At 38.9% G+C, this 26,518-nt stretch overlaps 1 protein-coding gene across 1 annotated transcript in view; it reads left to right on the forward strand.

Moving 5' to 3' along the window:
• The first annotated feature begins 328 nt into the window (after positions 1-328).
• ABCA12 (ATP binding cassette subfamily A member 12) overlaps positions 329-26,518 on the forward strand; it is a 161,542-nt gene continuing 135,352 nt past the window's right edge. Inside the window, exons 1-2 of the mRNA XM_046643712.1 lie at positions 329-709; positions 13,136-13,229. Of these exons, the coding sequence (XP_046499668.1) occupies positions 641-709; positions 13,136-13,229 (163 nt within the window). The 5' untranslated portion in view covers positions 329-640. The remainder of the gene's footprint in view (positions 710-13,135; positions 13,230-26,518) is intronic.

A 26,518-nucleotide genomic window follows, 5' to 3' on the forward strand; every position in this document is an offset into this window, starting at 1 on the left:
GCTGTGGCCTTATTCACTTACAGCATCTTAATGACACTTTAAATATTATAAGAGTGGCCGGGCCCAGAGTCTATAAAATCCTCTCTGTGTCTTGCCTCTGCTAGAGCAGGCACTACATAGTAAAGAACGTGAGAGAATGTAGGACAAGTCCTACTGGCCTGGCAAGGGTCCCGCCTAATTCCTCATGACGTGTCCAGTGCAGGTGACACCTTCTCAAAGGTGTGGATAGGCAGTTAATTTCATGGAGTGTAGGAGGTGTGGGTTCAGCTTCTTTTTTTTTTTTTTTTACAGTGGAGCATTATCTGAATGATATTCATTCTCCCTTGAGTCTGGGCTTCATGCAACAAGCAGCAACTGGATGTTATTTTAAAATAAGCAAAAGCCACCAAAAGATCCTGGTCTGGATCCTTGTTTGGGAAGAAGAGTTGGTTGAGAAGTGCTCCTTGATCAAGGATTAATCCAAGGGAAAAATCCAGCAGGAAGAGAAGATTTGTGGGTTTTTTACCCCATCTCGCCTGAAAACTATGCCGTGAAAAGGGTTCTGACCCACCGACACACAGCGACTTGGACTGGGTACTAATTCGTTTTTTTTGAAGGGTGGAGGAAAAGAGAGAAATTTCTTGTTTGTGGTGTTTGAAGGATGGCATCTCAATTTCATCAGCTTCGGGTCCTGGTCTGGAAAAATTGGCTAGGCGTCAAAAGGCAACCGGTGAGTAAAAAAGGGAAGGGCACCCTCCCTCCCCGGCCCCCCACCTCGCCCCTGCCAAGAAAGCAATGCTCCAGGCAATCCTGAAATGTGGTGATAATGAGAGGTAAAAAGAAGAGTTTTCTAAAGGCATTTTCTAAAGGAAGAAATAAGAGATTTAGAAGTCATCTCTGCATTTGTCTTCCAGCTAATGGGGTGAGTCTAAACATGCCCCCAAAGCAGCCTTTTGATTTCAGTAAATTAAAAGAGTACACAGGACATGGTCCAGGCAGAGGAAAGAATGCGTCTTGTTACTGGTTGAATTGGAACTAGTGTTGAATTCTAGGTTTTAGGCCAAAATGCTTTTGAAAATTTTCTTAATGAATTTAATTAAAAATGAGATGAAGAAAAGTATCAGATGAAAGGTACAATAAATGGGGGAGAACTGTACTTGAAAGGCAAAAGCAATAGAAAGCTTGGTTGAAAAGTAAGATAAAGAAAGAAATAGTTTGCAGGCTGTTGGTATAGAAAGTGTCTAAGAAATTTTAGTGTCTAAAAATTATTTACTAGAAATGCCAAACAAGAGTCAATATATGTGCCGTGTTTCAAGCGTATTATTGACTCACTTAATCTTCCTGCTGTAGTCTGTCTACTCTGCTCACTGCAACATCTTTTCTGTGTTCTCACGTTCCTGTTTGCTTTTTAAATTACAAAGCTAGCTATCGACCCTCACCAGATAGGGTCCAGGGAGACTGAGAAAGGAATTGGCGTCTGTGAGTTGTCATGGATTCAGAAGAAAGCTTGAAAACCAGGGAAATCCAGAAAGGCACTCAATCTATTCATTTTAGGGTGGTAATTCCCAGCCTTGAATGACTAATATAAATATTACGCAAATCATATATGTCATAGAAACCAACATCTTATCTATGCACCTTATCTCATTTTAGGTTTGCTTATAGAGCCTGACACCTTACTTAAGAGTTCTGATGTACATGTTCAGAGGGTGAAGTATATGTTCACTCACCTTTGTGAATTGGGTGGGCAGGATTTAAAATCCTAAGGCATTATGTGATTGCATTGGTGTAGGGTTTGGACATAAAATTTAAAATTGCTAATATTTTTATTTCATTGTCTTAAAATTGGAAACAAGACAAAAGTAAAACTTCCCATAATTACCCCATAGGTAGGTTCTGTGTGGAATTCAGCAGGGGAAGCATCTGGGGAGGTGCATGGGGTCAAAAGATGAGAGCTGGGTTCTTGGTTCTGCTCCTCACCAGCATCGTGACTTGAGTAGTGTATCACAATTTCTCTCAGAACTGGCTTTCCCACTTGTCTGTCTCATAGGCTGGTGAGAACCAATGTGCTAACGTATTTCAAAGTGCTTTATAAATGGCGAAACACTTGGCAAATAGGTTATAGGGGGATTTGGGGCGGTGTGTGTGTCATATTTTATTCAAAGCATGATGAAAGGAATCCAGAAGAAGGGAGTGTAAGAGAGAGAAAGAAATTTATGTACAATAAAGTTCTTAAGTGATGAAAACTCAATAGTTAAAAATGAAAGCATAGAGGAACTGAAAATTTATATCTGTTGTTGCTGATAAATTGAATAGTGAAGTTGTATATTTTCCTTATAACACCATTTTACTTAAAACTTTTTTAAAAACCCTCAGGTAAATAAGTTTTTTCATTGAGAAATTTTATCTTTGGAAACTTTAATAAGTTCTTTCCTCATCTGTAAAGTAGCTGGTGTATCAATTTTCTGCTTTAGAGTTTTTCTCCATTTCATTCAATTTCTGTTGGACATGGCATATTTAGAAGAGATGGAAGTCAGGCATGCTAAAGTGTTTTCACTCTATATCTTATATTATTCCTATATAGACAAAATTCCTAAAAAGCTCCTGGTAATTATACTTTTGCCTGGAAAAGAGAATACATGGGCTATTAGTTCATTTGAGAACATCACATGATTCAGATCTTAAGTGCCCCTTGAGAGAATGGGCCCCAGGACAGCTAAGTCTGTTGAAGCAAGTGAAATCAGAAGAAGTCCAGAATTTGGGGCAATACAAAAAGCCCACCTGAGTTCAGTATGACCAACTAGAAGGACACAAGAGACCTTTAGAAAATAGTGGTGCCAAAAGGAGAGGAAAAGATAAATCTAGGTGGAGGGGAGGAGAGCAAAGAAAGGTATATCTCTTTCTTCATAGTTTTGCCTGGGGCTGGAGCTCTCTCTTGGCATTGGAAAGAAGACTTGAGGACACAAGTGGAAAGAATATAGGTGTGCCAGTGTTACTTAGGAGCAAAGAACGAGAAAATCAAGAGGTTGGAGAGTCAGGATTAAAGATCTAAAAGGAGATGAAATGAGAAAAATTGGGAAAAGAGAAAATATAGACAAATTAAAAGACAGAAAGTGAAAAGAAAGTGTATATAAATTTGAGGAGAGGACGTAGTCTCTGTGTAGGAGCTGGACTTTGTCATCCATCAAGTAATTATTTAAAATGCAATGATTTTTGGCTCTATTTTAGTAATTGTTCTGTATATGGCCCTTTAAAAATATACATTTATACCCAGGAAAGTAGAAATTAAGTTGTGCAACACTGGAAATGTATAGTCCTTACCGAATGTTAAAGAAAGATGCTAGTGTCACCACCATGATATCGTTTTCCACTGTGTTTTCAAGAGATTCCCCCACAAAGCAAGGCGGTGGGAAGGATAGTCTGTGAAGGAAGAAGTCAGAAATCTATTAATGGAGAAACAAATGATACACAAGAAAAAACCCAAGGATATAGTGAAAATATTAGAGTGGAGATTGCTGAGGAAATATATTATCAAAGTACACGCTAGAAGAGAAAGTGAGAAAGGAACTTCAAACAGCTCTACAGCCTAAGAAATAGAATGACAATGCGGTAAGCTAAATGTTGGATTTGGCTGCAAAAAGGGGAGCCAGGATCTTTCACTTTTGAGGTGATCTCCCTTGAAATTGTTCTTAGACTAAATGTTTCTCTCTTTTTTGTAAAATCAAATATCAGGATTCTGGAATATTTGAGATAATCTGATTGTCTTAATTTTAGAGAGTCTCAGAGAGCTCGAGGGACTTGCCCAAGGTCACACAGTGAATTTAAGGACTCAGAGTCAGACTTTCCCCAAATAGATCTGTTCTTTCCATTACCTCCTGCTGCTTCTCTATTGCTGCTGGATTGAATTTCCTTTTCCATTGTTGCCTGATCCCTGCTCGGAGTCCAGCCCACCAACAAAGAGATCACATTTGCTCAGGAGGCCTTAGATAGTGCTGTTTTTTAGCATCAGTGGTAATATCAATTCTCAATTATATTGCAAAAAATGAATCCTAAAGGAGTGTGGAAAAATACATTAAGCACCAACAGAAATGTTAGGTCGTAGGGAAAATCAATTAGATGCAGTTGCACCCTGCTGGGTTTGTAATTTAATTCTAAAAATAATGGAAAAATGAAGCTGCCTTCCGCTGAGGAGGTTAGCAACAGGGAGGCTCACCTAAAGGGATGCTGGGTAATGACGGGAAACGGTCCTGGGACAGCAGAGAGGCTGCAGGACGAAAGACCACACAGTGCAAGATGGGAATTTATCTTCCATAAGAAGATGGTTCTACAGGCATATCAGGAGTGACTTCAAGTCTCTGTGGAATATAATTCTAGACTGATGACCTGAAGAAGGAAAATTAACTTCAGCTGGTTATTTTCTGTTGTTAAATGTTTGGCTAGCAGATGGCACTTCAGCTCAGTTGATGATAGAACCAGTTTTGTTTTGTTTTTTTTTAATCACAGACTTTCCCACAACTTGATAAATTTCTAACACTTTGGATTGAGTTTGAAACTTCCTCCTCAATTCCCACCTTGCCCATATAACTTCCCCTTACAGTGGCTAGAAAAAGAGAAAGTCTTGACTTCAGAATTTTGGAGCAGGTTAAATTTTTGGTTTTTTTGGAGGGGAAGATTGGCCTTGAGCTAACATCTGTTGCCAATCTTCCTCTTTTTGCTTGAGTAAGAATAGCTCTGAGCTAACATCTGTGCCAATCTTCCTCTTCTTTGTATGTGGGACACCGCCACAGCATGGCTTGACGAGTGATGTATGTCTGCACCTGGGATCTGAACCTGCGAACCCCAGGCCACCGAAGCTGAGCATGCAAACTTAACCACTACACCACTGGTTTGGCCCCTAAAATAATTTTTTGATTAAAATAATTTAGGATTAAACTCTAATCCCAAATTTAATATTACATTGGATTAAACTGAATTAGGTCCTGTGCAATTCACTCAACTATGTTGTCAAATGTTTCAGGCCCTTTACTTATTCTGGATTGGTACCACTTACTCCTTTAATTCCTTTTAATTGTTCAAAAAAATCTAGACGTACCTGTTGATTATGGTGCCTGGTACACGGCAGAAATGCATATTTTATTAGTTTTGTAAGTTAGTAAAAAGTAAATGAGATGATGTTTTAGAAATGGGGGCAATCGAGGAATACATTAGCTTAAAATCCAAGAAGAAAGAGTTGTTTTTATACACATCACAGAAAATTTACCAATCTCAAAATGTATTGGAATCTCTAAGTATAGATTTCAGCAAATTTCCTTGATCCCAGTTTGCAGATGAGTCATTTACACGGATGGCAGTGTAAAATAGCAGAAAGCCCAGTTACACTTAGAACTCTGTGCCACTTTTGTTTCCCTGTTTTGGGTGTGGAACTAAGGTTTATTCCAGGTCTAAAGTACCAAGTCTTACTCAGAATGTGAACCTTGGCATTTTCTCGGAATCATCAAGTAACAGTCATCCTTGACTTACAGGACAATACAAAAAGAAAGGAAAAGAAGAGGAAGGAAGAGACAGTATACATTATAAATGGAAGGCTGGGAAATTTTTATATTCATGTTTGTAAGAAAAAGTTATGATTCTAAATTACAGGACAACCTTTAAATGACTTTCCATGCTCTTATAGACTGAACTAATAAAAGTATAGTGTTACAATCAAACAGAGCTAGTAATCTATGCTGTCATGGTCTGGCTGCATAGCTTAATGGTTAACTGTGCATGTGCTGAAACCAGGCTCCCTGGGTTCAAATACCGGCTCTACCACTTAGTGGCTTACGGAATAAAGGCTTATTTAGTCTCTTTAAGATTCTAATTTCCCATCTGCAAGAGGAAATGAGATGATTATATTAAATGAGATAATGCATGTTGAGTGTTTAATACAGCATCTTGCACATTTCTAAGCAGTCAATAAATATGAGCTATTATCATTTGGAGTACTATATTGAATTCTGATACTAAATAGAAGAAAAAGGCCACTTGACAGCAAGAATTCATCCTGGGGAAGATATTTTGAAATCGTGTTCAACAGGGAACTGTTGAAGGTGCTGGCGTTAGTACCCAGGAGGAAAGGGGACTTGGTGTCTCCTCAAATACTTCAGAATTCTCATGTGGAAGAGGAGGCCAGACTCAGACAAATGAGTCTTAGTCACAGGAAGGAAGATATCACCTTGCTATGAGCAAAAAAATCAGACAATATGAGTTGTCCGATAATGAAGAAGTCTCTTGAAATAGTGAGCTTCTAGTCACTAGAAGCAATCAAGGAGAGGCTGGATAACTACCTGGCAGAGATATTTTCCCTAACTCGATTTTTGTTTCCTCTGTTTGAAAGACCCCTGCTTCTTTCTCCCACTCCATCCGACACACATATTCTTTCTTCTTCCTGACCCTTTTTCACCGTTTAGATTTTAGACTCAGCTTCCTTGCTTTGTCTTGCTTTCCCATGCTTTACTTCCTATGTCTTAGCATTATCTATTACATTTGGTTATAATTTTTTTTAATGCTTTCTGTCCTCAAAAGACTGAAAATTTTGATTGCTCTATCCTCAGTGCCTGGTACACAGCAGGTGTTCAATCATTGTTTATTGTACTAGTGAATGTATAAACCTTCAATAAATGATCGCTGTAGTGTATGTTCAACCCTAAGTGTCCTTAAGTCTCTCCAGGACTATGATTCCATGAAGAAGTGGAGAGAATCTTTATCCTAAACATTTTACTTTTATTTATTTTCAGGGTTAGGCAAAAAAAGTCCCCATTACAGTTTAGAAATTGTACTGATATTCAGTATCATTCATTTCAGACACAACCAACTTCAGACCACTCTAGTGCGGGGCACAAACACACATATCTGTAGGGGCAAGACAGGTAATGTGACTATGTGAAGTGGGCCACACATAAGAGAGTAGGGAATAGTGACATTTATGGTTAAGACTGGAGAGAGAATGCCCTATTTAAAGGCGTTCAAATAGTAGTAGTTTCTTCAAATTTTTAAATATGTAGTAACACAATTTAAAGTTCACGTGTATCTTATTTTCCTATGTACTTTTAGTGAAAATTATAAGAAAATAATAAAAGTGGTAGACAAATAGAATCCAATGGAATAGCAGTAATTAGAATAAAGGGTTCTGACAAAGTAATATGGTGTGAATTATCTAATGTTGAAATTACGTGCTTTGCCCAGATTTTTCAGAAACTTAGATTTGAGATGTTTTCAAAATTTCTAGCAAATGCGGAGGCAAATGTTACTAGGCTTTAACAGTTATACATAGAAATTTTGGAGTGAATTTACACGTCATTCATTCAAGGAATTTCTTAAGATTTAAACTTAGAATTTTAGGTGGATGACTTCACTGACTCCAAAGTCACTGATATGTGTCCTGTCGTCATCAATAATTCCCCAAACCTTAACACCTGTGTGCAACAGGATAGAGTTCCTGGAGATGAAGCGTGTTTGTTTTCATCTCTTTTTCTTGGCCTTTCATCACTTCTCTTTTGCTGTCTTTTAAAAATTGGTTCTGGATTTTCAAAAAGAATTATTTTAAAAATAATTTCTAAATTTTTAATTTTAAAACAATTCAAATTTAAAGAAAAGTTGCAGGAACAGGGGAAAATTTTTTTCTTGAGCTAGTTGACATTGATTTCCCATTATACCGGATAATTTAGTGCTCACAATTTACTAACAAGGATATTCTCCTACATAACCCAAACCACCATCAAACCCTTAGACCCAATTCAAGCTTCGCCAGTGGTCCCAACCATGGCTTTATAGCAAAAGGACCCAGTTCAGAATCCCATTCTGCATCTGTTTTTCATGTCTCTTGTTTCCATCAGTTTGTAAGAGTTTGTTCGTCTTTCCTTGACTTTCATGGCCCTGACACATTCTGAACATTCAAGACCAGTTGTTTTGTACAGTATCTGTGGTCTACTGATTTTTCGACTCAGGTTATTCATCGTTGGCGGGAATATCACAGAAGTGGGGCTGTGTTCTTCCAATTGCATCGCATCAGGTGGTGCATGATGTCAATTTGTCCCATTTTGTGGGGAAAGTATTTTGAGAATATGTACATATCCAATTCCTCATCAAACTTTCAATTTATCTGTTTGCTTACATGTTTATTTATATCTACATAGACTCATGTATTCCTTGTTTATTCAACTAGATACAATCTTTCATTATCATGTATTTTAACGTTTAAATTTGTCCAGTGGGTCAAGTTTGGTGCTCACATTGGGTCATGGGCTGGTATCTGTGCCCTGCTGCTGTGTCCCCATTATTCTCTGAGCAGTGTTATCTATCACCCTTCTATCTATTGAGCTACCTACCCCTCTATTTCTATCTGTCTCTCATCTTTCTACCTATCTATCGATCTATCTATCTATCTTCTACATATGTTCTACATATTTTCTGTAGCTCTGTCCAGGCTTAGAAACAATGACACTCCACTAGCAATGAACATACCTAGTACTCAGATGTCCATTAAAAGAAGCTACTGTTTTCTGGAAAAATGGGTATTTTCAGGGCTGGGATGAAGTACAAATAAAGCAGAGACAACTTGTGGAATCAGAAAGTAGGAAATAAGTTATATGCACACATTTATATCTATATTTCATGTCTCTTTATAAATTTTGGAAACCAGGACTTTATACCTACATCTTTAGTTCTAACCCAACAATACAGGGTTCATTCTCATTTCCCCCTTTTCCATGTTTGTAATTCCCCAGATGGATAGTGAGAAACTTGGCTCCTCTACTGGGGGATAAATTTACATTTTTGGTCAACTTCCCTGTATGAAACCAACCGCCTGCTTCTCACTCTGCACACACTCTCTTTACCCTACTTGGGCTCTGACACCCCATGTCTGGTTGCTGTACTGTGGATGTCCTCTCCTCCTTGCTAAGGACCCACCTCCCTCACTGCATCACTGTGATGCCCCTAGTCCTGGTGTGGATTTACCTTGCTGGGCCGCACCTAAGGACCCTTGGGTACTGAATTTTTCAAGAAGGAAAAGGAGAAAGAGAAAGAATAGAATGGGTCATCTCAATAGAAAATAAACTCTGGAGAAATAAAAGGAGACAAATGCCATGGCACACTAAGGAACTATAAACTACTCAATGTGCTTATGCCTGTAGACGTCAAGAACGCAGGGAAAACGAAATGCAAGGGAGGCATTGCAAGAAAGGCAGGTGTGAAATGATTAAAATATTCGTTTTAAAACTCTTTTCCCCAAATTTTCAAGTAGCCCCAATGTCTTTATATGTAAAATCAATATCCTAGCCCTTTCCCCACACAAACAAAAGTCATAGCTCGTCCGGTTAGTATTTGGATCCCTGCTGCTGCATTTGCTTCTGGGTTGTTTATGAGAATCTTTAGAAGGGTGTTGAGAGCAATCCTGCTGCTATGAAAATTTAAGTTTTGTTTATTTCTTGCTTTTGTGATTAACTTGTCAACCTTACGTTTTCGAGATCACAGTGTGGAGGGCTTTGTGTTTATTATCCTTCTAAAATGCTACTGCCTACTGGCAGAAGTGTTCTGCAAACCTCTCTGACCTAAAATCCTGGGGGAAATCTTCTGATAATAGATTGCTGTGATTTTTGCCTTGAAGAGAGTCTCAATTGCCTTAAACTTCTCTGATATAGATTACATTTTTGTCTGGATTTAAATCATGCCTAAAATTAATTTCAAAATTGGCCAAAACATCCTCATGAAGGCCTCAGATTAGATCAGCCGAAAGACAACTTAAAGATATGCCTTGACACGTGTCCCTTATTTGAACGTGAATGTACATTTGTGTTGGTACAATTGATGCCAGTTGCTCACCGGATTCTCCTGAGGTGGCTGTAGAAAATGAATAGATGCTCCTCAAAGTGGCTCTGGGGCATTAAACCTACTCAGATGAATCCTTTTTTTAAGAATAACTATGGCCTCAAATATAAAACCAATCAATCCACACACATTACAATTTTTTTTAACATTAATTCTTTATAGTCTACATTTCAAGTGAGTCACATGGAATAAAAACGGGACCTTGTATCTAGGACCTTCGAAGAGCAGACTCTAATTTTCGAATACATCAGAGACTAGGCTAGAATAAAAACACATCTTTTATTTCTATAGTACTTGTATTTTTCCAATATGCTTTCTGTAATGCTTTCTTATTTGTTCCTCTGAGCGGTACGGTAACTTTAAAAAAATCCTAGCCTAAGTAGTTTGATGTTCAGATCTTTGTCTCCTGCTTCCCAGCTGGATATGTGACTTTGGACAAGTTATGCTAACCTTCTGCTCTCCAGAGAATAAAAAGGCCATTGGATCAGATCGGGTCTTCTTAGTCTCTTCTGTGCTATGGACACCTTTAGCAGCCTGCAGAAGCCTATGGCCCTTCCAACAATAATGTTTTTTTAAGTCAGTAAAATAAATAGGATTACAAATAAAGCCAATTATATTGAAATTCAGTTACCGAAGTATTAAAAAAAATTTATGATATGCTAATATGTATTTCTTTATTATAGCATTAAATAAATATGACGAGCCCATAGCTGCCGCATTGTAACGTCGTGATGAGTATGAACAGCACTTTCAGGCATCTGCAACAACACTAACATGACTTCAAAATATCTGTGGTCTCTATTGGTGACAAAGTCACAAGTACTTCTAATAACATTGTGCTTCGTTGCCTACATTCATCATTAATGGAAATGCTAAATTTCAATCACAAGCCAAAGAAAATAAAAATGTGATCTATTTTTCCTAACCGAGTTTACAAGTGTGCTGAATTCTATGCATTAGATGATCTCAGAGGAACTTTCCAACAAAACATTCCAGGACTTTATAAACAATTCTTCTAGTTAGGTGGGGTGGCGTACATTTAGAACTGCTCTATTCCAAGTGTGGTCCAGCAGCATCAGCAACACCCACCTGGAGCTTGTTAGAAATGCAGAATCTCAGGCCCGGCCTCAGGTCTACCGAATCTGACTGGACGTATTACAAGAGGCCCAGGTGATCTGGTCTGCACGTTAATGTTTGAGAAGCACTGCTAGAGATTAGGCTTTTTGGCTGGTCTGGGAGCTTTTCAGCTGTAATCAAACTGAGTACTTTAGGATTCCTTAGATCTACAGTTAACTTCCTCCATTTTTTAAAACTTGTCCTTATACCCAAAGCCTAAGAAGTTGGTGACAGGCCTGCCAGAAAGAGAGAGAGCAATGTTGTTAGACACACAATGGAGATTTTCACAGAAAATTGATGAATAAATGACAAGCAATAGGATATATTGGAGCATATGAGGAAGCCATTTGGTTTATTTTTAGTTAATTAATTTTTTTTTTGCTGAGGAAGATTAGGCCTGAGCTAACATCTATGCCAATCTACCTCCACCTTATATGTAGGTCACCACCACAGCATGGCTGATGAGTAGTGTTGGTCTACGCCCAAGATCTGAACCTGCGAATCCAGGCCACCAAAGCGGAGCAGGCCAAACTTAACCACTACACCATGGGGCTGGACCCTGAAGCCGTTCAGTTTAAAACTAATTCAGCCTGACCTTGTTTTTCTAAAAGGGCTTGACATGGCCTGTTGAGCATGCATTGTATACCTGCTTTAAACATTTACTATGTCCCAAAGACGAGAATGATGCCCTTAAAGATAGGGGTGTAACTCCACCCACATTGTCATTTCCTTAAGGATAAGCATCTCTTCCAGGAAACTAAGGATTAATTACTGACCTGCTGTGCTTACCTTGTGACCACTGACATGCTGTGCCAGCTAAGCATCCCATGACAGTAGTAAAAGAGATATTCCTGTCATAAGTGATGTGTACTTTTTGTTCCAAGATGGTATATAACCATTCTGTACACTCCACTATTTCGTGCCCTTCCTTCCTTGGGGAGGGCAGGCCCTGGGCTAGAGTCTTCAAGCCTGGCTCCTAATAAACTCACCTCAATTTTGATTTATAGACTGATTATGGATTACTTGCGTCGACAACATTTAGGTTAAGAGTTACGTAAGGATCAATAACTGAATGGGTCTAGATTGTCTCGGAGAGTTGAAGAGCCCTGGGCAGTAGTTTGGGATGTGGCAGAAGCAAATCAATTCTGAAAAGTGGAGGAGTGATCGCAAGTCTGATGGCAAACCAGGCAGAAGTATGGCTCCACGTTTTGCTTTAGGAAGTAGAGGCAAGGTTTGCACTGTAGGGTCTGGTTTGAGCACTGTAACAGTTTGCATATCACAGGTAATGTTCCTGCGAGTGCGTGTTTTTTACTGCTCTGGAACCAATTTTGTAGGTATGTAAAATATTAAGCAGTTAGGATCTTACAAACTGAATCATGTCTACACGAGGAGAAAAGCTGTGTCTGACACTGAAATTCTCTAATAGAAATTTCAATGCGGTATACGTATTTTGAGAGTCTATTTTGTACCAGTGGAAATTCAGGGATGAATAAAACACTTCTCCTGCCATAAAAGAACTGCCAGTTTATTTAACAGGCAAAATTGCAAGACAAAAAAATTATTGATGGTAAGAGTGGAAGTTCTATGATAGAGGCAGACACAAGATATTATCTTTAGTGGTCTTGGGGGGAGGGAGGGGTACATGGAATGTAAAGGTCCTGTTTACTCATTAGCTCAGTTATCCATTCATTCATTTGTTGAGCAATGTTTTTTGAGCCATTATTCAATGTCACATAATCTTTATGGCTGAGCATAGAATGTTGACATTGGAAGTGATAAGATAGTTCTGGGTGGAAATTACGTTGGGTTTTGTATGCCATGTTTAGCATGCTGAGCCTTATCCACCAAGAAACTGGGAAACTCTAAAAGATTTTTGAGTAAGGAAGTCACAGATCAGATTTGAATTTTAAGATCACCACTTTTGGGTCAGTCAGGAGAGGTGACTGGAGATGGGGCTTCAGAAGATCATTTTAAGGTTTTAAGCCTGGAAAAATAATAATTCTGTTCATTTTGAGGTCTCTTGCATTTTAAAAAATCTCTTGTTCCTTTCTTATTAATAATATTTACAGGCAAATATCTGGCTCACGTTGGAATTTTATGGTCTTATGTACTTCTTCCCTGTTTTTTTGGTTCAGTAATATAAATAACTTTTTTTTCTACCATTATTTTACAGCTTTGGACTCTCGTCTTGATTTTATGGCCAGTTATTATTTTCCTAATTTTGGCTATTACCCGGACGAAATTCCCTCCAACAGCAAAACCAACTTGTAAGTAAATGAAATTGATTTGTTTCCCTAACTTTTGGATTCTAGTTAAAATATATTTTGGTATCACTTTAATATTTTATTCTAAAATTTAGTTTTTTGAATAGCGTTTCCACTTGGAAGTATTTGTACGTATACTGAGTATGTTTTTTCCCCATTTGTTTGAATTAGTTAGTAAATTGAGCCTGTAATATTTGTATAGAAAAATATAAAGCACGTAGGAGTCAGAATGTATTTTAGTCTTTATCTGTAAAATTTTGATTCATTTATTATTCACCTCATACGTCTCACCATAGTATGCATAACACAAATATGCAGCAATGTCAAAGCTGGATCGTCCTTCGCTCTGTATTGTAGCAGAAACCATAGATTGGCATTTGATCAACTGAATGAATGAAATGCAGACTGTTATAAGAATCTCTTCTCTCTCTTCTGGCCTGACTTTTGAGCGGCGCCAATGTATCAACACATTAGTTTAAGAGAAGATTGTTTTCCGTTAGTGTTGTTTCCGTTCCATTTACTCATTCCTAAGTTATAAAATGGGCATGATGCCCAACTCAGTTTAGTATTTTCTTTTTTGGATCCAGACTGGAAATGCAGAAAAGACTCAGAAAAGTCCTCAGAACCGAGGGGGACAAGCCTTTTAACCCCAATGATCTGACCAATGTTGTTTAGGCTGTTCTTAAATTTTGGAGCCCATTCTCTTAGCAGAGGAGTAAAAGTCAGGTGAGATGTTTCACATTTCACAAAGCAGCCATCTCCTAAAAAGCTTCTCGTAAATCAGATTTCTGTAAGTCAGATTGTATTTCAGATCAATTACGGCAATTTGCTATGGTAAAGAATACTCTGCTGAATTATTTGTAAAGAGAATTAGGAGCTAGTGACTTTTAAAAATAAGCACAGTGCTTTTCAGACACCCAGTCCTATGAAGTAAGATGAGAGCCGTGGGGAATCCACCTGAATCATACACAACAGGATGGTTCAAAAGAAAACATCAATTCAGTTAGTGTGGAGCATTGAAACTCTTGGTGCCAAAATAAATAATTCCTTACATTCGAATAGCACCTTATCATTTCTAAAGGACTTCTGCGCAAGTCATTATATAGAGTTGTTGATGACATGTTATTAGGTCGTTCATCAAACAGCATGATTTTTTCTCTTCATATTGTGTGTATATTAGTTCTTTATAACAGGTTAATTCCATGTGATGTTGTTGGAATGTATGTATTCCTGCGTATCTTAAGAGCACGAGCTTCAGAAATAATGCTTTCAGCATATAAGGACAAATATTCTTTGAACTCTTCTGGTTTAAGATGCTAATTACCAATTTGCTAATGATAGTGACAGAAGAAATTCATTAGCTCTTTTCAACAACTAATTTTTTGTTTTTAAGTATTTTTCAGTTGTATAAATTTCTTTTTGTAAAACTTCCAAGAGAGAAATATAAGGTGTGTGAGTGAATAGTTTAAAATTAATTGGTGCTACTTGGTCGGATTTAGAGATTCATGGAGAGAATCATGGAGAGTTCTTATAATTCCACTAAATTAAGAAGAAAAAATGGGAAAAACCGTGTGACAAGTGGCTCATAGACCTAATCTAAAGGACTATGCAGAAACACAATATCCAAAAAGGAGATGTGTAACCAATTTTTACCCTAGACCTATCATCATACCTTAATAATAATGGGCTATAAGCTGATTATCTTTATGTTTGTGGGTGGAGAGAACAAAATTAAAGGAAATCTCAAATAGTGAAAATATTTCTGCTAGTCTCTCAGACCTCTAACACTCAGTCCAAAAAAATAGTTTATTGGTTTGTTTTTGAAACTGGAAGCGACCCTCTCCCTTTATAGATGAGAACACTGGGACCCAGGGAGACAGTAATTTGCCAAAATTCAGTCATGTGGGGTAGGAGAGAAAGGTATTGGAAACCACCTTGACTTATTCTTTGTTTATGAGATTTGTCTCCTTATCTTACCCTCCTATACAAAGGGCCAGACACAAATTGTGTCCAAGATTTCAACTCTTCCCATAATCAGTAGGGTATAAAATGTAATTTTATAATTGAGGGTGATGTTCTGTAGAGAAATTTAGAGAATCTAAAACTAGGATAGACACAGTTACTTTTTTTCTCCTTCTCTTGTGATAGAGAGGGAATGACTTCAAAATGATGGTTTGCATTTAGGTATTTTTAGTCTTTTTTTTTTTAATTGTTGTGTTTCTTTGTTTCTCACATCTATTACACTGAAAGATTAAAATGAGTTCATAATAATAAATAATGATGATAAGTATTTCTTGATCTCATACTACGTTCCAGACACTTAGTGAGGCAGTGGCAGTGTTATTCACTGCACAGTTGAGAAAACCAATGCCCAGAGAGATTAAGTAACTTGTCCAAGATTGCACAGTTAATAAGTGGTGGTGTCAAGATTTTAAGCCAGGCAGTCGGGCTCCAGAATCTGTCATTAAGTTCACATTTCTTATGGCTAGTAGTCAGTTCTAATTTCTCATGTTGCATTACTTAGGTTTTCAAAAGTAGACTAAAAATTAGAAATTAGGAATATAAACACCTCTACTCTGTCTCTATCATGAAATCAAGAAATATGAGAAGAGGTGGACTCTGATACATGTATCAGAGTTAGCCTAGATATCAGTATTCAGTGGAGAACACGGCTTTGCCTGACTAATTCTGCATGAATCGCTGTAGTTATAGTGTCATGGAAATGAGGGCCCACTTAACAGAGTTAAAATCCTTTCTGGGCTACAGTGACTTCTTCAGCGCTAGTTGGGCAATAGAGAAATGAAGATGAAATTCCAGACCGCACCCCAGCTGAAACTCAGCCATGGCGAAAACGGGAGTTGTCATCCGTGGGCACATTCTACTCCCAGAATAGCCGGGCAGGCCTGTAGGACAGATAAATCACTCAGAACAGATATAATTAGCAACCCAAAGGACTCCCCCCACAGTCTTTTTGACTGGTGGGCATCTGGAGAAGTCTGGATTTTGGTGAGTGAGGAAGCTGCTGCAGTCTCTGCCATGGTGAACACAGGTCCGGAGCAAAATGCTTGCTTTTGGCAATGTCTGCCTTCATGGACTCCCTTTTGTGTTGCTACAAACAGCATAGGTCACTAGCCTCTGGAAATAATAAGTCCCGGGTAAAGAAAGCTTCTGAAGACTGCCAGGCAGGCCCCGATGCTTCTCGTTCACATGGGGAAGAAATGGGCAGAGGCACCCAGTGTGTAATAGTTCCAACCGCTTGTCATTGCTACATGCAGTGGCTTGTCAAGAGGCAAACTTTAAAGCCAAAATATCATGCTTAGGAGCAAAGGCAACAAAACAAAACATAACTCTCCAAACGTATTTAGACAAAGCCAAGCTACAGTGTGCAGTGAGCTAATTTTGTCTCCTTTCAACACAGACATACCCATGAAAGTGCAGGCAAACGCTTCCTAATTACTGTGGAACTGACTACTTTTTCAACAGTAAAACCCTGCCATAATGAGATAAGTGGACTCCAAAAAATGCAGTCTTGCCGAACAAGGAGTCGTGTTTTTATGAAGTTAATGAAAAACAATATTTTTCAAGTAGTCAAAAATATCACTAAAAGCATAGAGGAGATTATACTGTGTAAGTATGACTCTATGCCAAATTAAACCCCAACCCTCTCGAGGTGGTCACTTTCGAACACCCCTGCACCCTCAGAAGATAACAAATTCAGCCCATCCCATATCTGAAAACAGGGGCCCATGGAAGGCAGGAGCCAACTGCTGATTGAATTATATCTAAATTTGTGTAATCACGGAGTTAATATTGAATATTGTCCATCCAGATGTGGCCCCGTAGCTTTGGTCAATGCAAGGTCAACATTCCTAACATGTCTTTTGACCTCCGAAGCCTACCTTTTGTCTTCAGAGATGCAATAAAAATAATAAGAGGGGCGAATATTTATTGAACAGTTTACCATGTGTCGGACACTGCTAAGTACTTTGCATATATTTCCTTGCTTAATACACCATCTCTTTGAACTATGTGATATGATTATCCCCATTTTGAAGATGAAAAAACTGAGGGACAGAAACCTTAAGTAACTTACCAATGTTCACATGGTTACTGTGTGCCTGAGCCTGGATTTTAAGCACAATTTTTACCTGTAGAGATAATGGTTTTTTTCTAGGTCATGAGTGCCAACAGCGGCAATTCCAGGGTCTGGTTCATTTGAGTTTATAGCATCTCTTTTTTCTTTCTCATACGACTTCTCAGCATTATCATAGATCAAACATGGCTGTAAAAGTGAGCTCAACTGGTTTTTCTGCTGTCTGCAGCTCCAGGAAAAAATGTGAGAAAGAAGATTAAAATCATTGAATAATTGCCGGGTAGTGGGATTCACGCATGTTATACCTATGGCACCTGTATTGTTAAGAGGGAACTATTGTGTAGTTTTATGTTGAAAGAGCCTATGAGCCTTCTCAGTGCCGAGGGTTGTGAAAGTCAGAGCAGGGAAGGTTTTTCTGGCCCTGCTCTTGCTGCTGACTTTTCACGTGGTGTGTTTTTACAGAAGTGATGGCAGGCGCATAAGGACAGAATTCGTGGGTGTACCAACCTCTCTAGCACACCCATAATTTAACTGTAATAGTTGAGCGACTCATAGTAAATAGTTTTCTTCTGGACTTTGACTCAAAACTAGTGTAGGTTTTATTCCGGGGAGCTCAGAACTCATCATCCATCTTCTGTCAGGGATTGCTCAGTCGAATTTCTCCATTCTCACTCCTCCCAGCAATACTGGGTAGTCTCTCAGGAAGAAACATCTGAGTCATCTTTGACGCCTCCCTTTCCTTCACCTCCCATAGCCACTAGCCTTAGGGTCAGAGTCCACCTTGGGAAATACATCCTGGAGTTGCCCCTTTCTTTCAAGACCTTCATAATCAGGATTCATCAGCTTTCTGTTCTGCAGTATGGGGCCTGTGCCCAGAAAGGCAGTGTCTGTATGTCATCCATGCAGGCCATGCTCATTTCCACTTGGATGCACATGCTCCTGTCTCACCCTCAATGTCTGCTAAAGGACCAGCTCACATCTGACACTTACCATTTTGCCTTCCCTGATCACTCAGACCCTAATTATTCTTCCTTTCTATCTCTCTTGTGGATGTATTGCCAAATAGTGGTCCTTGAGTGCTTTGTGCTTTAATTTAGACTCATTCATTGGACAGAGAGTATATTAATGGCAGAAATCACATCATAATATCACACTTGTATCAGATATAGCATGATTCCTAACACAGGGAACAAAATAGGAGTGCCGTATATTGGTGAGAATCTGATACAGTTTGAAAGATTGATATGGGTGATTGGATTACAAAATTCACCCAGAGACTCACCCAACGAGAGTCTGAGATGAGTAAAGGACAAGATGCTAGCTTGTTTTCGGTTGGATTTCTACTTCTCTGATCTAGGTAAATCTGACTGTGCTATCAAAAATGTCTATAATGCTAATATTGGGAAAAGAAAATGGGAAAAAGCTCCCTTGTTCCTCCCCAGGTAGATCCACCTGGAAATTTTCCTCATGAATACCTAACAGTTCTTGTGAATGCATATGAAAGATTTTTGTGCGGGAAACATTTACAGTCTGCTTCTGGCTTAAATTACAGAAAATATTGGAATAGCTTTTGAATTTCACAGCCAAAGCCACTTCGCTTACTTCTTTCATCAGCACATCAGTAGTTAACAAATGTTTGGGAAACATTACTGGCCTTTTAGATGGCAACATGGAGATAAAGGCTGTGAAACTCATGGAAACTGAGGTTGGGATTAGATTGCCATTTGTTTCCTCCAGCATTCTGCACAGAGCTGTAGGAACGCAACAGGAGGAAGTGGAAGGTGAACATGGCCCCATCACACTCGTACACAGGGACGGCTATGGCGCCTGCTGGTAGTCGCCCATCTCCCCCAGCTCCTGACTTGACATTCTGCCACGCTCTCATGCAATGCAGGCAGGCACACCCCACTGCCAGATAACATGACAAAAGGATTTCTCAACTAATGCCTTCTTTGGCTTGGTCCAAGATTTGCATCAGAGAACTGGAAATGCTTTGAAGTACAATAAAACTTAATTTAACAAGTAGAAAAATAAAGAGTAAAGAATAGCTGTTGACAGCACAGTGGAGGATCTTTTGGTTTTTTGTCCTGTCCTTTCTGCGGCTTCTCTACTTTTCATCACTTACCTCACAAGCTTCCCAGTGGTGACCGCCCCACTGAAATCAGCTCTGGGAGCCACATGTCTTCTCTTCTTTATTCCTTTTTTCTCCATAAAGAGCAGAGGCTCTCCAGCTACTCTCAGATAGGGACCTTTAATATCTAAGTCTATATGATAAATGAGGATAAATAACTGATTATTTCTGAAATTCTCACAAAGGTAGTAATGTCACTTGCTGAGGTTGCCAATTTCAGTTGATGTTTCCAACTTCTCCTTGAAGCTAAGAGCCAGATTTAACCAAGTAATTTCAGCCAATTCCCCTTCGCTGACCAGGAAGCATAGAGCCCAGGCACAGGCTCACAGGTGGGGGTCAGGCTCCATGGTTGGCTGACGCTGTGTTTTCCAAGTGCCTGTTTTATTAAATCTTCTTCTAAACATCACCCGGGAAACTTGGGCTACCAAACCTTAGTCATTTTATGTAACTCTCACTATTCAAGTTTTCTCATCCTCTTTGATTAGGTCACATCGTGTCCTTTGCTTTGATAAATGCACCAGTGTATTTTTAGAGTGAAGTCACCCTCATGGAAGAAATGCCACAGCATGCAATATTCGCTGGTCTCGGGTCAGTTAGAATTGCATTGTGGATCAGAATTAGAAAGGCTGATAGTATTTTCACATTTTAAAAATAAAATCTTTGTTTTGTTACATATTTATATTTATATAGAGAATTATTATTATTATGAGAGGGAATATTGTGGCTTGAAGCACAGACTCCACATCCAGACTGCCTAGATTCAAACACGAGCCTTGGATAAGCTCTTGGTTGTTCTGAGGCTGGTCCCGCATCCATATATTGAGGCTAATAACACCTGCCTCATAGAGTTGTGAGAATTAACTGAGTTAATAATTGTTAAATACTTAGGAAAGTGCCTGGCACATAGTAAGAGCTACGTTAGTGTTGGATATTATATTATTTATAATGTAATATAACATATGTATAGAGTATAGCATCAATCATTGAATGTTATTGAGATAATCCAGTATCTCATTATTTGACAGTTAAGGAAACTGAGGCTCAGAAAATTTAAGAGACTTGATTGAAGTTTCACATTTATTCCTGTCATTATTACATACTTGAAGGATACCTGTTACTTCTATCTTGATTGAAAGAGCCACAAACCCTCAGAGCAATCAAGTCTATAGGAGGGAAATAAGTATATTGGAAACTATAATAAATAAATATGGAATGTGATAAATTCCACCGTGGAGGTAGATCAGAGGCAGCAGAGAAGAGGGAGTCCAGACACCTTTACCTGGGATGGAACTATGGTGAGGCAAGTACAATGCAGAATTTGAGAGGTTAACAAAAAACTCTAATCAAGATCAATCATATTTCAATACAATATTCTAAAGTATCAAAATTAATTTTAAAGTTCTGTGATGAACAAAATGTGAAAATTTTAAATAAAGTCAATAGCAGTATTACTGATGTTTCTTTTGCCTTGGGCTCCAATGTGGCTCACATAGCACCACCTGGGATGTCAGGAAAGGCTTTTCACTAGGTAGTTCTCTGTCGTAGCATGGATCTTGAAGAATGAGGAGGAGTTTGTCAGCTGGACAGCCAGTGTCTTTGCATTCCTAACAGAGAGTGACCAACAAAGTGAGGACACAGGACGTAAAAGAGTTAGGTGTGCTAGGAATCTGAGTCTGCTTCATCTGAAAAAGGAAGATGTTTGCTGTGAGTGTCGGGAGATGACGCTATTTGGTCAACACCAAAACTATGGGACTTTATTTTGAAGACGATGAGAAGCCTTTGGAACTTTTTAGTAAATTAATTTTGTTTCAAAATATTTATATCTTTTTCTGACCATAGAAATACCTGCTCACTATTTTAAAATTAAGTAATGTAATGCAAGTGTACATATTGTAGGAAGCCGAAATCTTGCATAATCTTGCCTTCTAAAGAGAACCATTGTTAACATTTCAGTGTACATTTCTCAGAAGTTTTTCTACGCACATACCAAACACACACACACACGTACGCACAACCAAAATGTGGCCATCGGGATCAGATCACACTTTGGAAAGAGCTCCTGGGACCATGTGGCAGATGGGTTAGTAGGAGCTGGTGACTGGATTAGGCCCGGGGTTCTGGTTGTGACTCCCATTTCAGTTTTTCTTTTCATGATCTCTTCATTGCCCTGGAAATCTACGGAATTAAAATCTCTGTAGACTTCTCAATCACAGCTAGCTCTTTCCCCAGAATTTTTTTTAACACTCCCTTCTTCAATCCTCATTTCCTTTCCAGATTTTTAAGTCCAGATTTCTTTAAAGAACAAAGAATTTCTCTTTACAATAAGGAGCTTTTCAACACACAACTAGCTGTAACTCTCTAATTTAATCCTGTCCAAATGAGATTAACACAATTTAGGACAAATTTGAAGAGTGGAAATACAGCTAACTAAAGAGAAAACAATATAGGAATCACACGATATTATCAGTATATTTTCCTCCTTGTCCTTTCTCTGTCTTTGTGATTTACAAACAGATATGTTCAATCATTCCACCTTAATCAAAATTATCTAAATACATCTGTTGAAAGATATACATTCCAGAGTCTTACCCTAGGCTTTCTGAATTGGCATCTGGTGGGGGTGGAGGAGGAGGTGGTGGAGATGATAAGATGATGAGGTGATGAGGGGCCCATGGTGGTGAATGGGGTGTTGTTGACGAGCAGACAGCTTAAAGAACAACGCAGGTGATTCTTAAGCAACTTAAATTTTGAGAGCTACCTTTTCCTTTCTTTTCAATTATCTGTTCTTATTTTAAATCCGTTGCATGTTTTACTAACTCACTGCTGTTAAAGCAAACCAGGGGATGGATTTAATTCTGTGAATAATTTCAGGGAAAAATTTGCTTTCACTTGAGTTACCCTGTCACACTCAAATGATGGTCAGCACTCCCTGCTTCATTTTAGCCCCGGATCTTTCAGTGTAATTCTCAGGACGTCACAAGTCTCACACCATTTTTGATGTCTTATGTTGAAGACAACATTTTCAAGACAGTTGAGGAGAACGTCTCGTCTCAGAGAGAACTGTCAGACCAGTGACTAAGGAAGGAAAGGTTCATAATTTCCTGAAATTTTATCCAGAGGTGTCTCTCCAAGAGGATTTCATGGTTCAGTTACACGGCCAGGGAAAGAAACCCAGTCCCACATAAACGAGTGCTTCACAGTCTAATGCTGGATCACTGTGTTCTAGTTTCATAAATAGCAGGAGAATGAGAAAATATCAAATACCGTCCCATTATTTTGAAATTGTTTCTCCCTTTGGAGATGGTACAAAGATGCTTCTGGAGATTCATATTCTACAAGATGTGCCTAGGGGTGTAAGGAAGAGATCTGCCTTCTTTCCTCAAGTTGCTTACAATCTAATTGTGGGGTGAAGAAACACTTACATAAAAAGGTACATGCCATAATAAATTAAAAAAATTAAAAGTTAAATATAACTAAAGTAAAGGTGTTGAATATAGCTCTTGGCACAGTGCTTTGCAGATAGGAGGAACTCAAATATTTATAGATTAATTAATAGTGACATGTAATAGCAGAGTGAGTACCTAGGAAAATAAGAGTTGAATAAGCAACATTGACAATAAAAACTACAGGAAGATTAAAAAAGGAAGAGATTGCTATGAATTAGTATAATCAAGAATGACCCCACGACTTAAGTTTGCAAGGAAAGAAAAATGAATATGCAACAAGAAGAGATGTGTCCCTGAAGACTGAGAAAGGTCATGGTCAAACACTGGATGAGGATAGGTTTGGCCAAAGTAGAGGGTGCTGGAGAGTAGAGGAGGTCAGGTTGGGTGGGGTCTGGTCATGTAGGGTTTCAGTAGTAGACCTACGAGTCTGGGTTTTCTCCTATAGTATAGAAACATTGGAAGTCTGTGAGGAGTTATTTAATGTTTCTTTTTCCAACATAGGTGGTAAACTCGAGGAAGTTTGAAACATTTCCCTCACAATCGTTTATCTCATCCAGATGTTTCGATCACAGACTATATTAGTTACCTGTTGCTCTATAACTAGTTGCCTCCCAAAACTTAGAGGCAACATCAGTAAACCTTTATCATCCTCCGGTTCCCAGGGGTTGGAAATTTGGGAGTGGCTTAAGTGTACAGCTCTGGCTGAAGTCTCTCGCGAGATTGCAGTCAAGACTTCGGCTAGGGCTGCCCTTATATGACGGTTTCACAGGGCTGGAAGATCTGTTTCAAGGTGGATTGCTCACACGCTTAGTGAGTTGATATCAATCGTTACTGAGAAGCTTCGGCTTCTCTCCATAGGTTGTTTCAGCGTCTTCAGGACACGGCCACTGGCTTCCCTAGACAGAGCATTCCAGGAGACAGTCAGGAGGAAGCTACCCTTTTCATGACCTCACCTTGGAAGCCTCAGAGCATCATTTCCACCACTTTCTGTTCATTAGAAACAAGTCACCAAGCCTGACCCATATTCAAGGCAAGGGAATTAGGCTTTATCTTTTGAGGATAAAAAGTATCAAAGAGTCTGTGGATACATTTTAAAACCACCACATAGACTAACAAGAGTCAGTGGTGCAATAAGAGAGTGCATTAAATATGCTTAAAACGTTCAGCCCCATCACGGCAGAGTCCTTATCTGCTTGGGGCAATACTGCATTCCTGGCTTGTAGAATAGTGCCTGCACATGGAGGCATCATTAAATATTTTTTGAACTATAACTGTTGTATGGATGAAGATATTTGTTTCCAGAGATTTTAGTGACAGATCTAAGTCAGTCAGTCACTTGTTGAAGCCAAGATTTAATTCAGTCTTACCACCCAAATCCTCTTTCTATACACCATGCTGTCTGTCAAACAGAATCACTCATCTCTATTAGAGACACTCGCCTTGCTGTTGGCACAGCTAACAGAACCACTGTCTGGAATATTGCCTCCCACTTAGTAGTCACCCAACAAATATTTGCTGAACAAATGAACAGATTTGGTGCCACAATGCACGAAGGCTGGAGATAGGAAGAAATCTCTTCAAATTTATGTACAAGCCAATGGAAAACTGAGGAATACAGGCCAGAATGCTTGCCTCTTGTGCAGGTTATCATTTGTCCTACTCATTGAAAGGACACCACGTGTAAAGTGGAGCAGTTAGAGACTAAAAATATAGAAGAGGTGGAGGTGCTGTGGTTTGAGAAGCTTCTGATCTGATGACCACACAAGGATTCTATGGAGAATGAACTTTGTATCATTGTGTCATTGTTTTGAATAAAATCATTTCAAGAGTGAGGGAGCAGTAGAGCAGGAAACATCAGTGTGGTTCAGCTGGAATTCTCCTCCTATGAATAGCATTGTGCTTTGACATTCAGCCCACAGACAGAGGAAACGATGAATCGGAGCAGAGCTTGGCAGACCTAAGCCCTCACACCCCTCTCCACGCGACTCTAACGCTATTCGCTCTGGCAAAATTTGTGCCAAAATTGACCCTACTCTGCTTCGAAAACTTCACTCACCTTCTGTGAATCCTGTTAGCCGTTTTTAAAATTGAGTGCTAAGCAGGGCTCTGAAGACCAGAAAAAATATATAGAATTTTGTTACACGGATTACACTCCTTTCAGAGGCATGCCAAGAGCTGAAACTTAAGGTCTTTATTTTGTTGATTTCTCTTGAGTTTTATACAGAAATTTGGCATTAAATAGATAATCTGAAGGATAAATGATAGGGACCAGTGACTTTCACAGGCAGGTTCAGTTTTTGGGTTATTATGAATTCTGTGTTAACTTTAGGTAATGTAGCCAAACCTCCAGAACAATAAACAATTAGTTTTTCTGCAATGTTAATGCAAAGAGTGTCAAATTTAAGCTCAAATAAAACCTAAAGCAAATGAACAAGAGTGGGATTAGGTTAAGCTGAAGCATTACGAAGGTCGCTTAAGGTATTAAAGCCACGATTCTCATGCCTACTTTTGTTACATAGATTTCTAGCCATCTAGCTCTGCACACTCCTTGAACACTCAGCTGTTCATTAAACAAACACTCATTTATTATGGCACTATGTGGAATCTAAAGGAGAGGAACACAAGGTTTTTAGATAAAAACATCAATAATCAAGCTGCGGGGGCAAGATATAACGCACCTGACCCTAAAACCCATAATCTGTTACGGAATCAACTTTGAGAGCAGGAACAAAGAACTGCAAATGCATTAAGATTTTTCTTTAAATATGATCTTTGGAGACTAGAGAAGTTAGCAAAGCTTAATATTGGAAGCAGGACTTAAGCTGCATCCTGAGAAAGACTGATAGGATAGTTGGATTTGCGTGGAGAATAGGGAGTTTCTCAAGAGAAGGAAGAGAATGAACCAAGTTCATGGTGGTGGGGATGTAAGGCAAATGGTCTTATTTTGCCTTAGGGAACCTTCCCTGAATTTCTGTACTATGTTAGTTTTCACCCCCCACGATTCCTCCTTTATAATTGTAATTTACTATGTATATCTATTTGGTGTTTTGGTCCTGGTCTCTTCTTCATGAGGCCCATGCCTAAGCCTATCTTTTCCACCAAATAAAAACAGTGCCCAGCACATAATAGCTGCTCAATAGATAAATAAATGTTCCCTCCCAATTCCATTAGATTCTACTGAGAATGGGTATAGGACCATACCCAGAGTCAAAGACCAGGGTGATGTTACTGGGAGGTCTTCATCTGATAAGCAATAAAGAATGACACATGGTAATAGGAATATGATGCTCCAAGTATATTAATCAGGTAGTGTGAGAAGGCTAGATCAGGAGGAGGAAGGCTGGCGCAGGAAAAAGAATGACACAGTTGTTGAAATTATAAAAAGTGATGGACACTGGCACTGATACAACTGGAGAAACAGAAATGGAGAAGAATGAAGAAGTCTCAAAGACACTGGCAAGAGAGAGTCAGCAGGTGGGTGGAGACTGGATTCCGTGGACGGAGGAGTGGTTGGAAATAAAAGCACTCTCCTGCCTGTCTATCTGGGAGTCTGAGAGAATAGACCAGAAATGACTGTAGCAACAGCGCTGATCCCTTTTGTGTAATATTGTCTTTTAATTCT

This window comes from Equus quagga, chromosome 17 (assembly GCF_021613505.1).
Source record: "Equus quagga isolate Etosha38 chromosome 17, UCLA_HA_Equagga_1.0, whole genome shotgun sequence".
Lineage (NCBI taxonomy): Eukaryota > Metazoa > Chordata > Mammalia > Perissodactyla > Equidae > Equus > Equus quagga.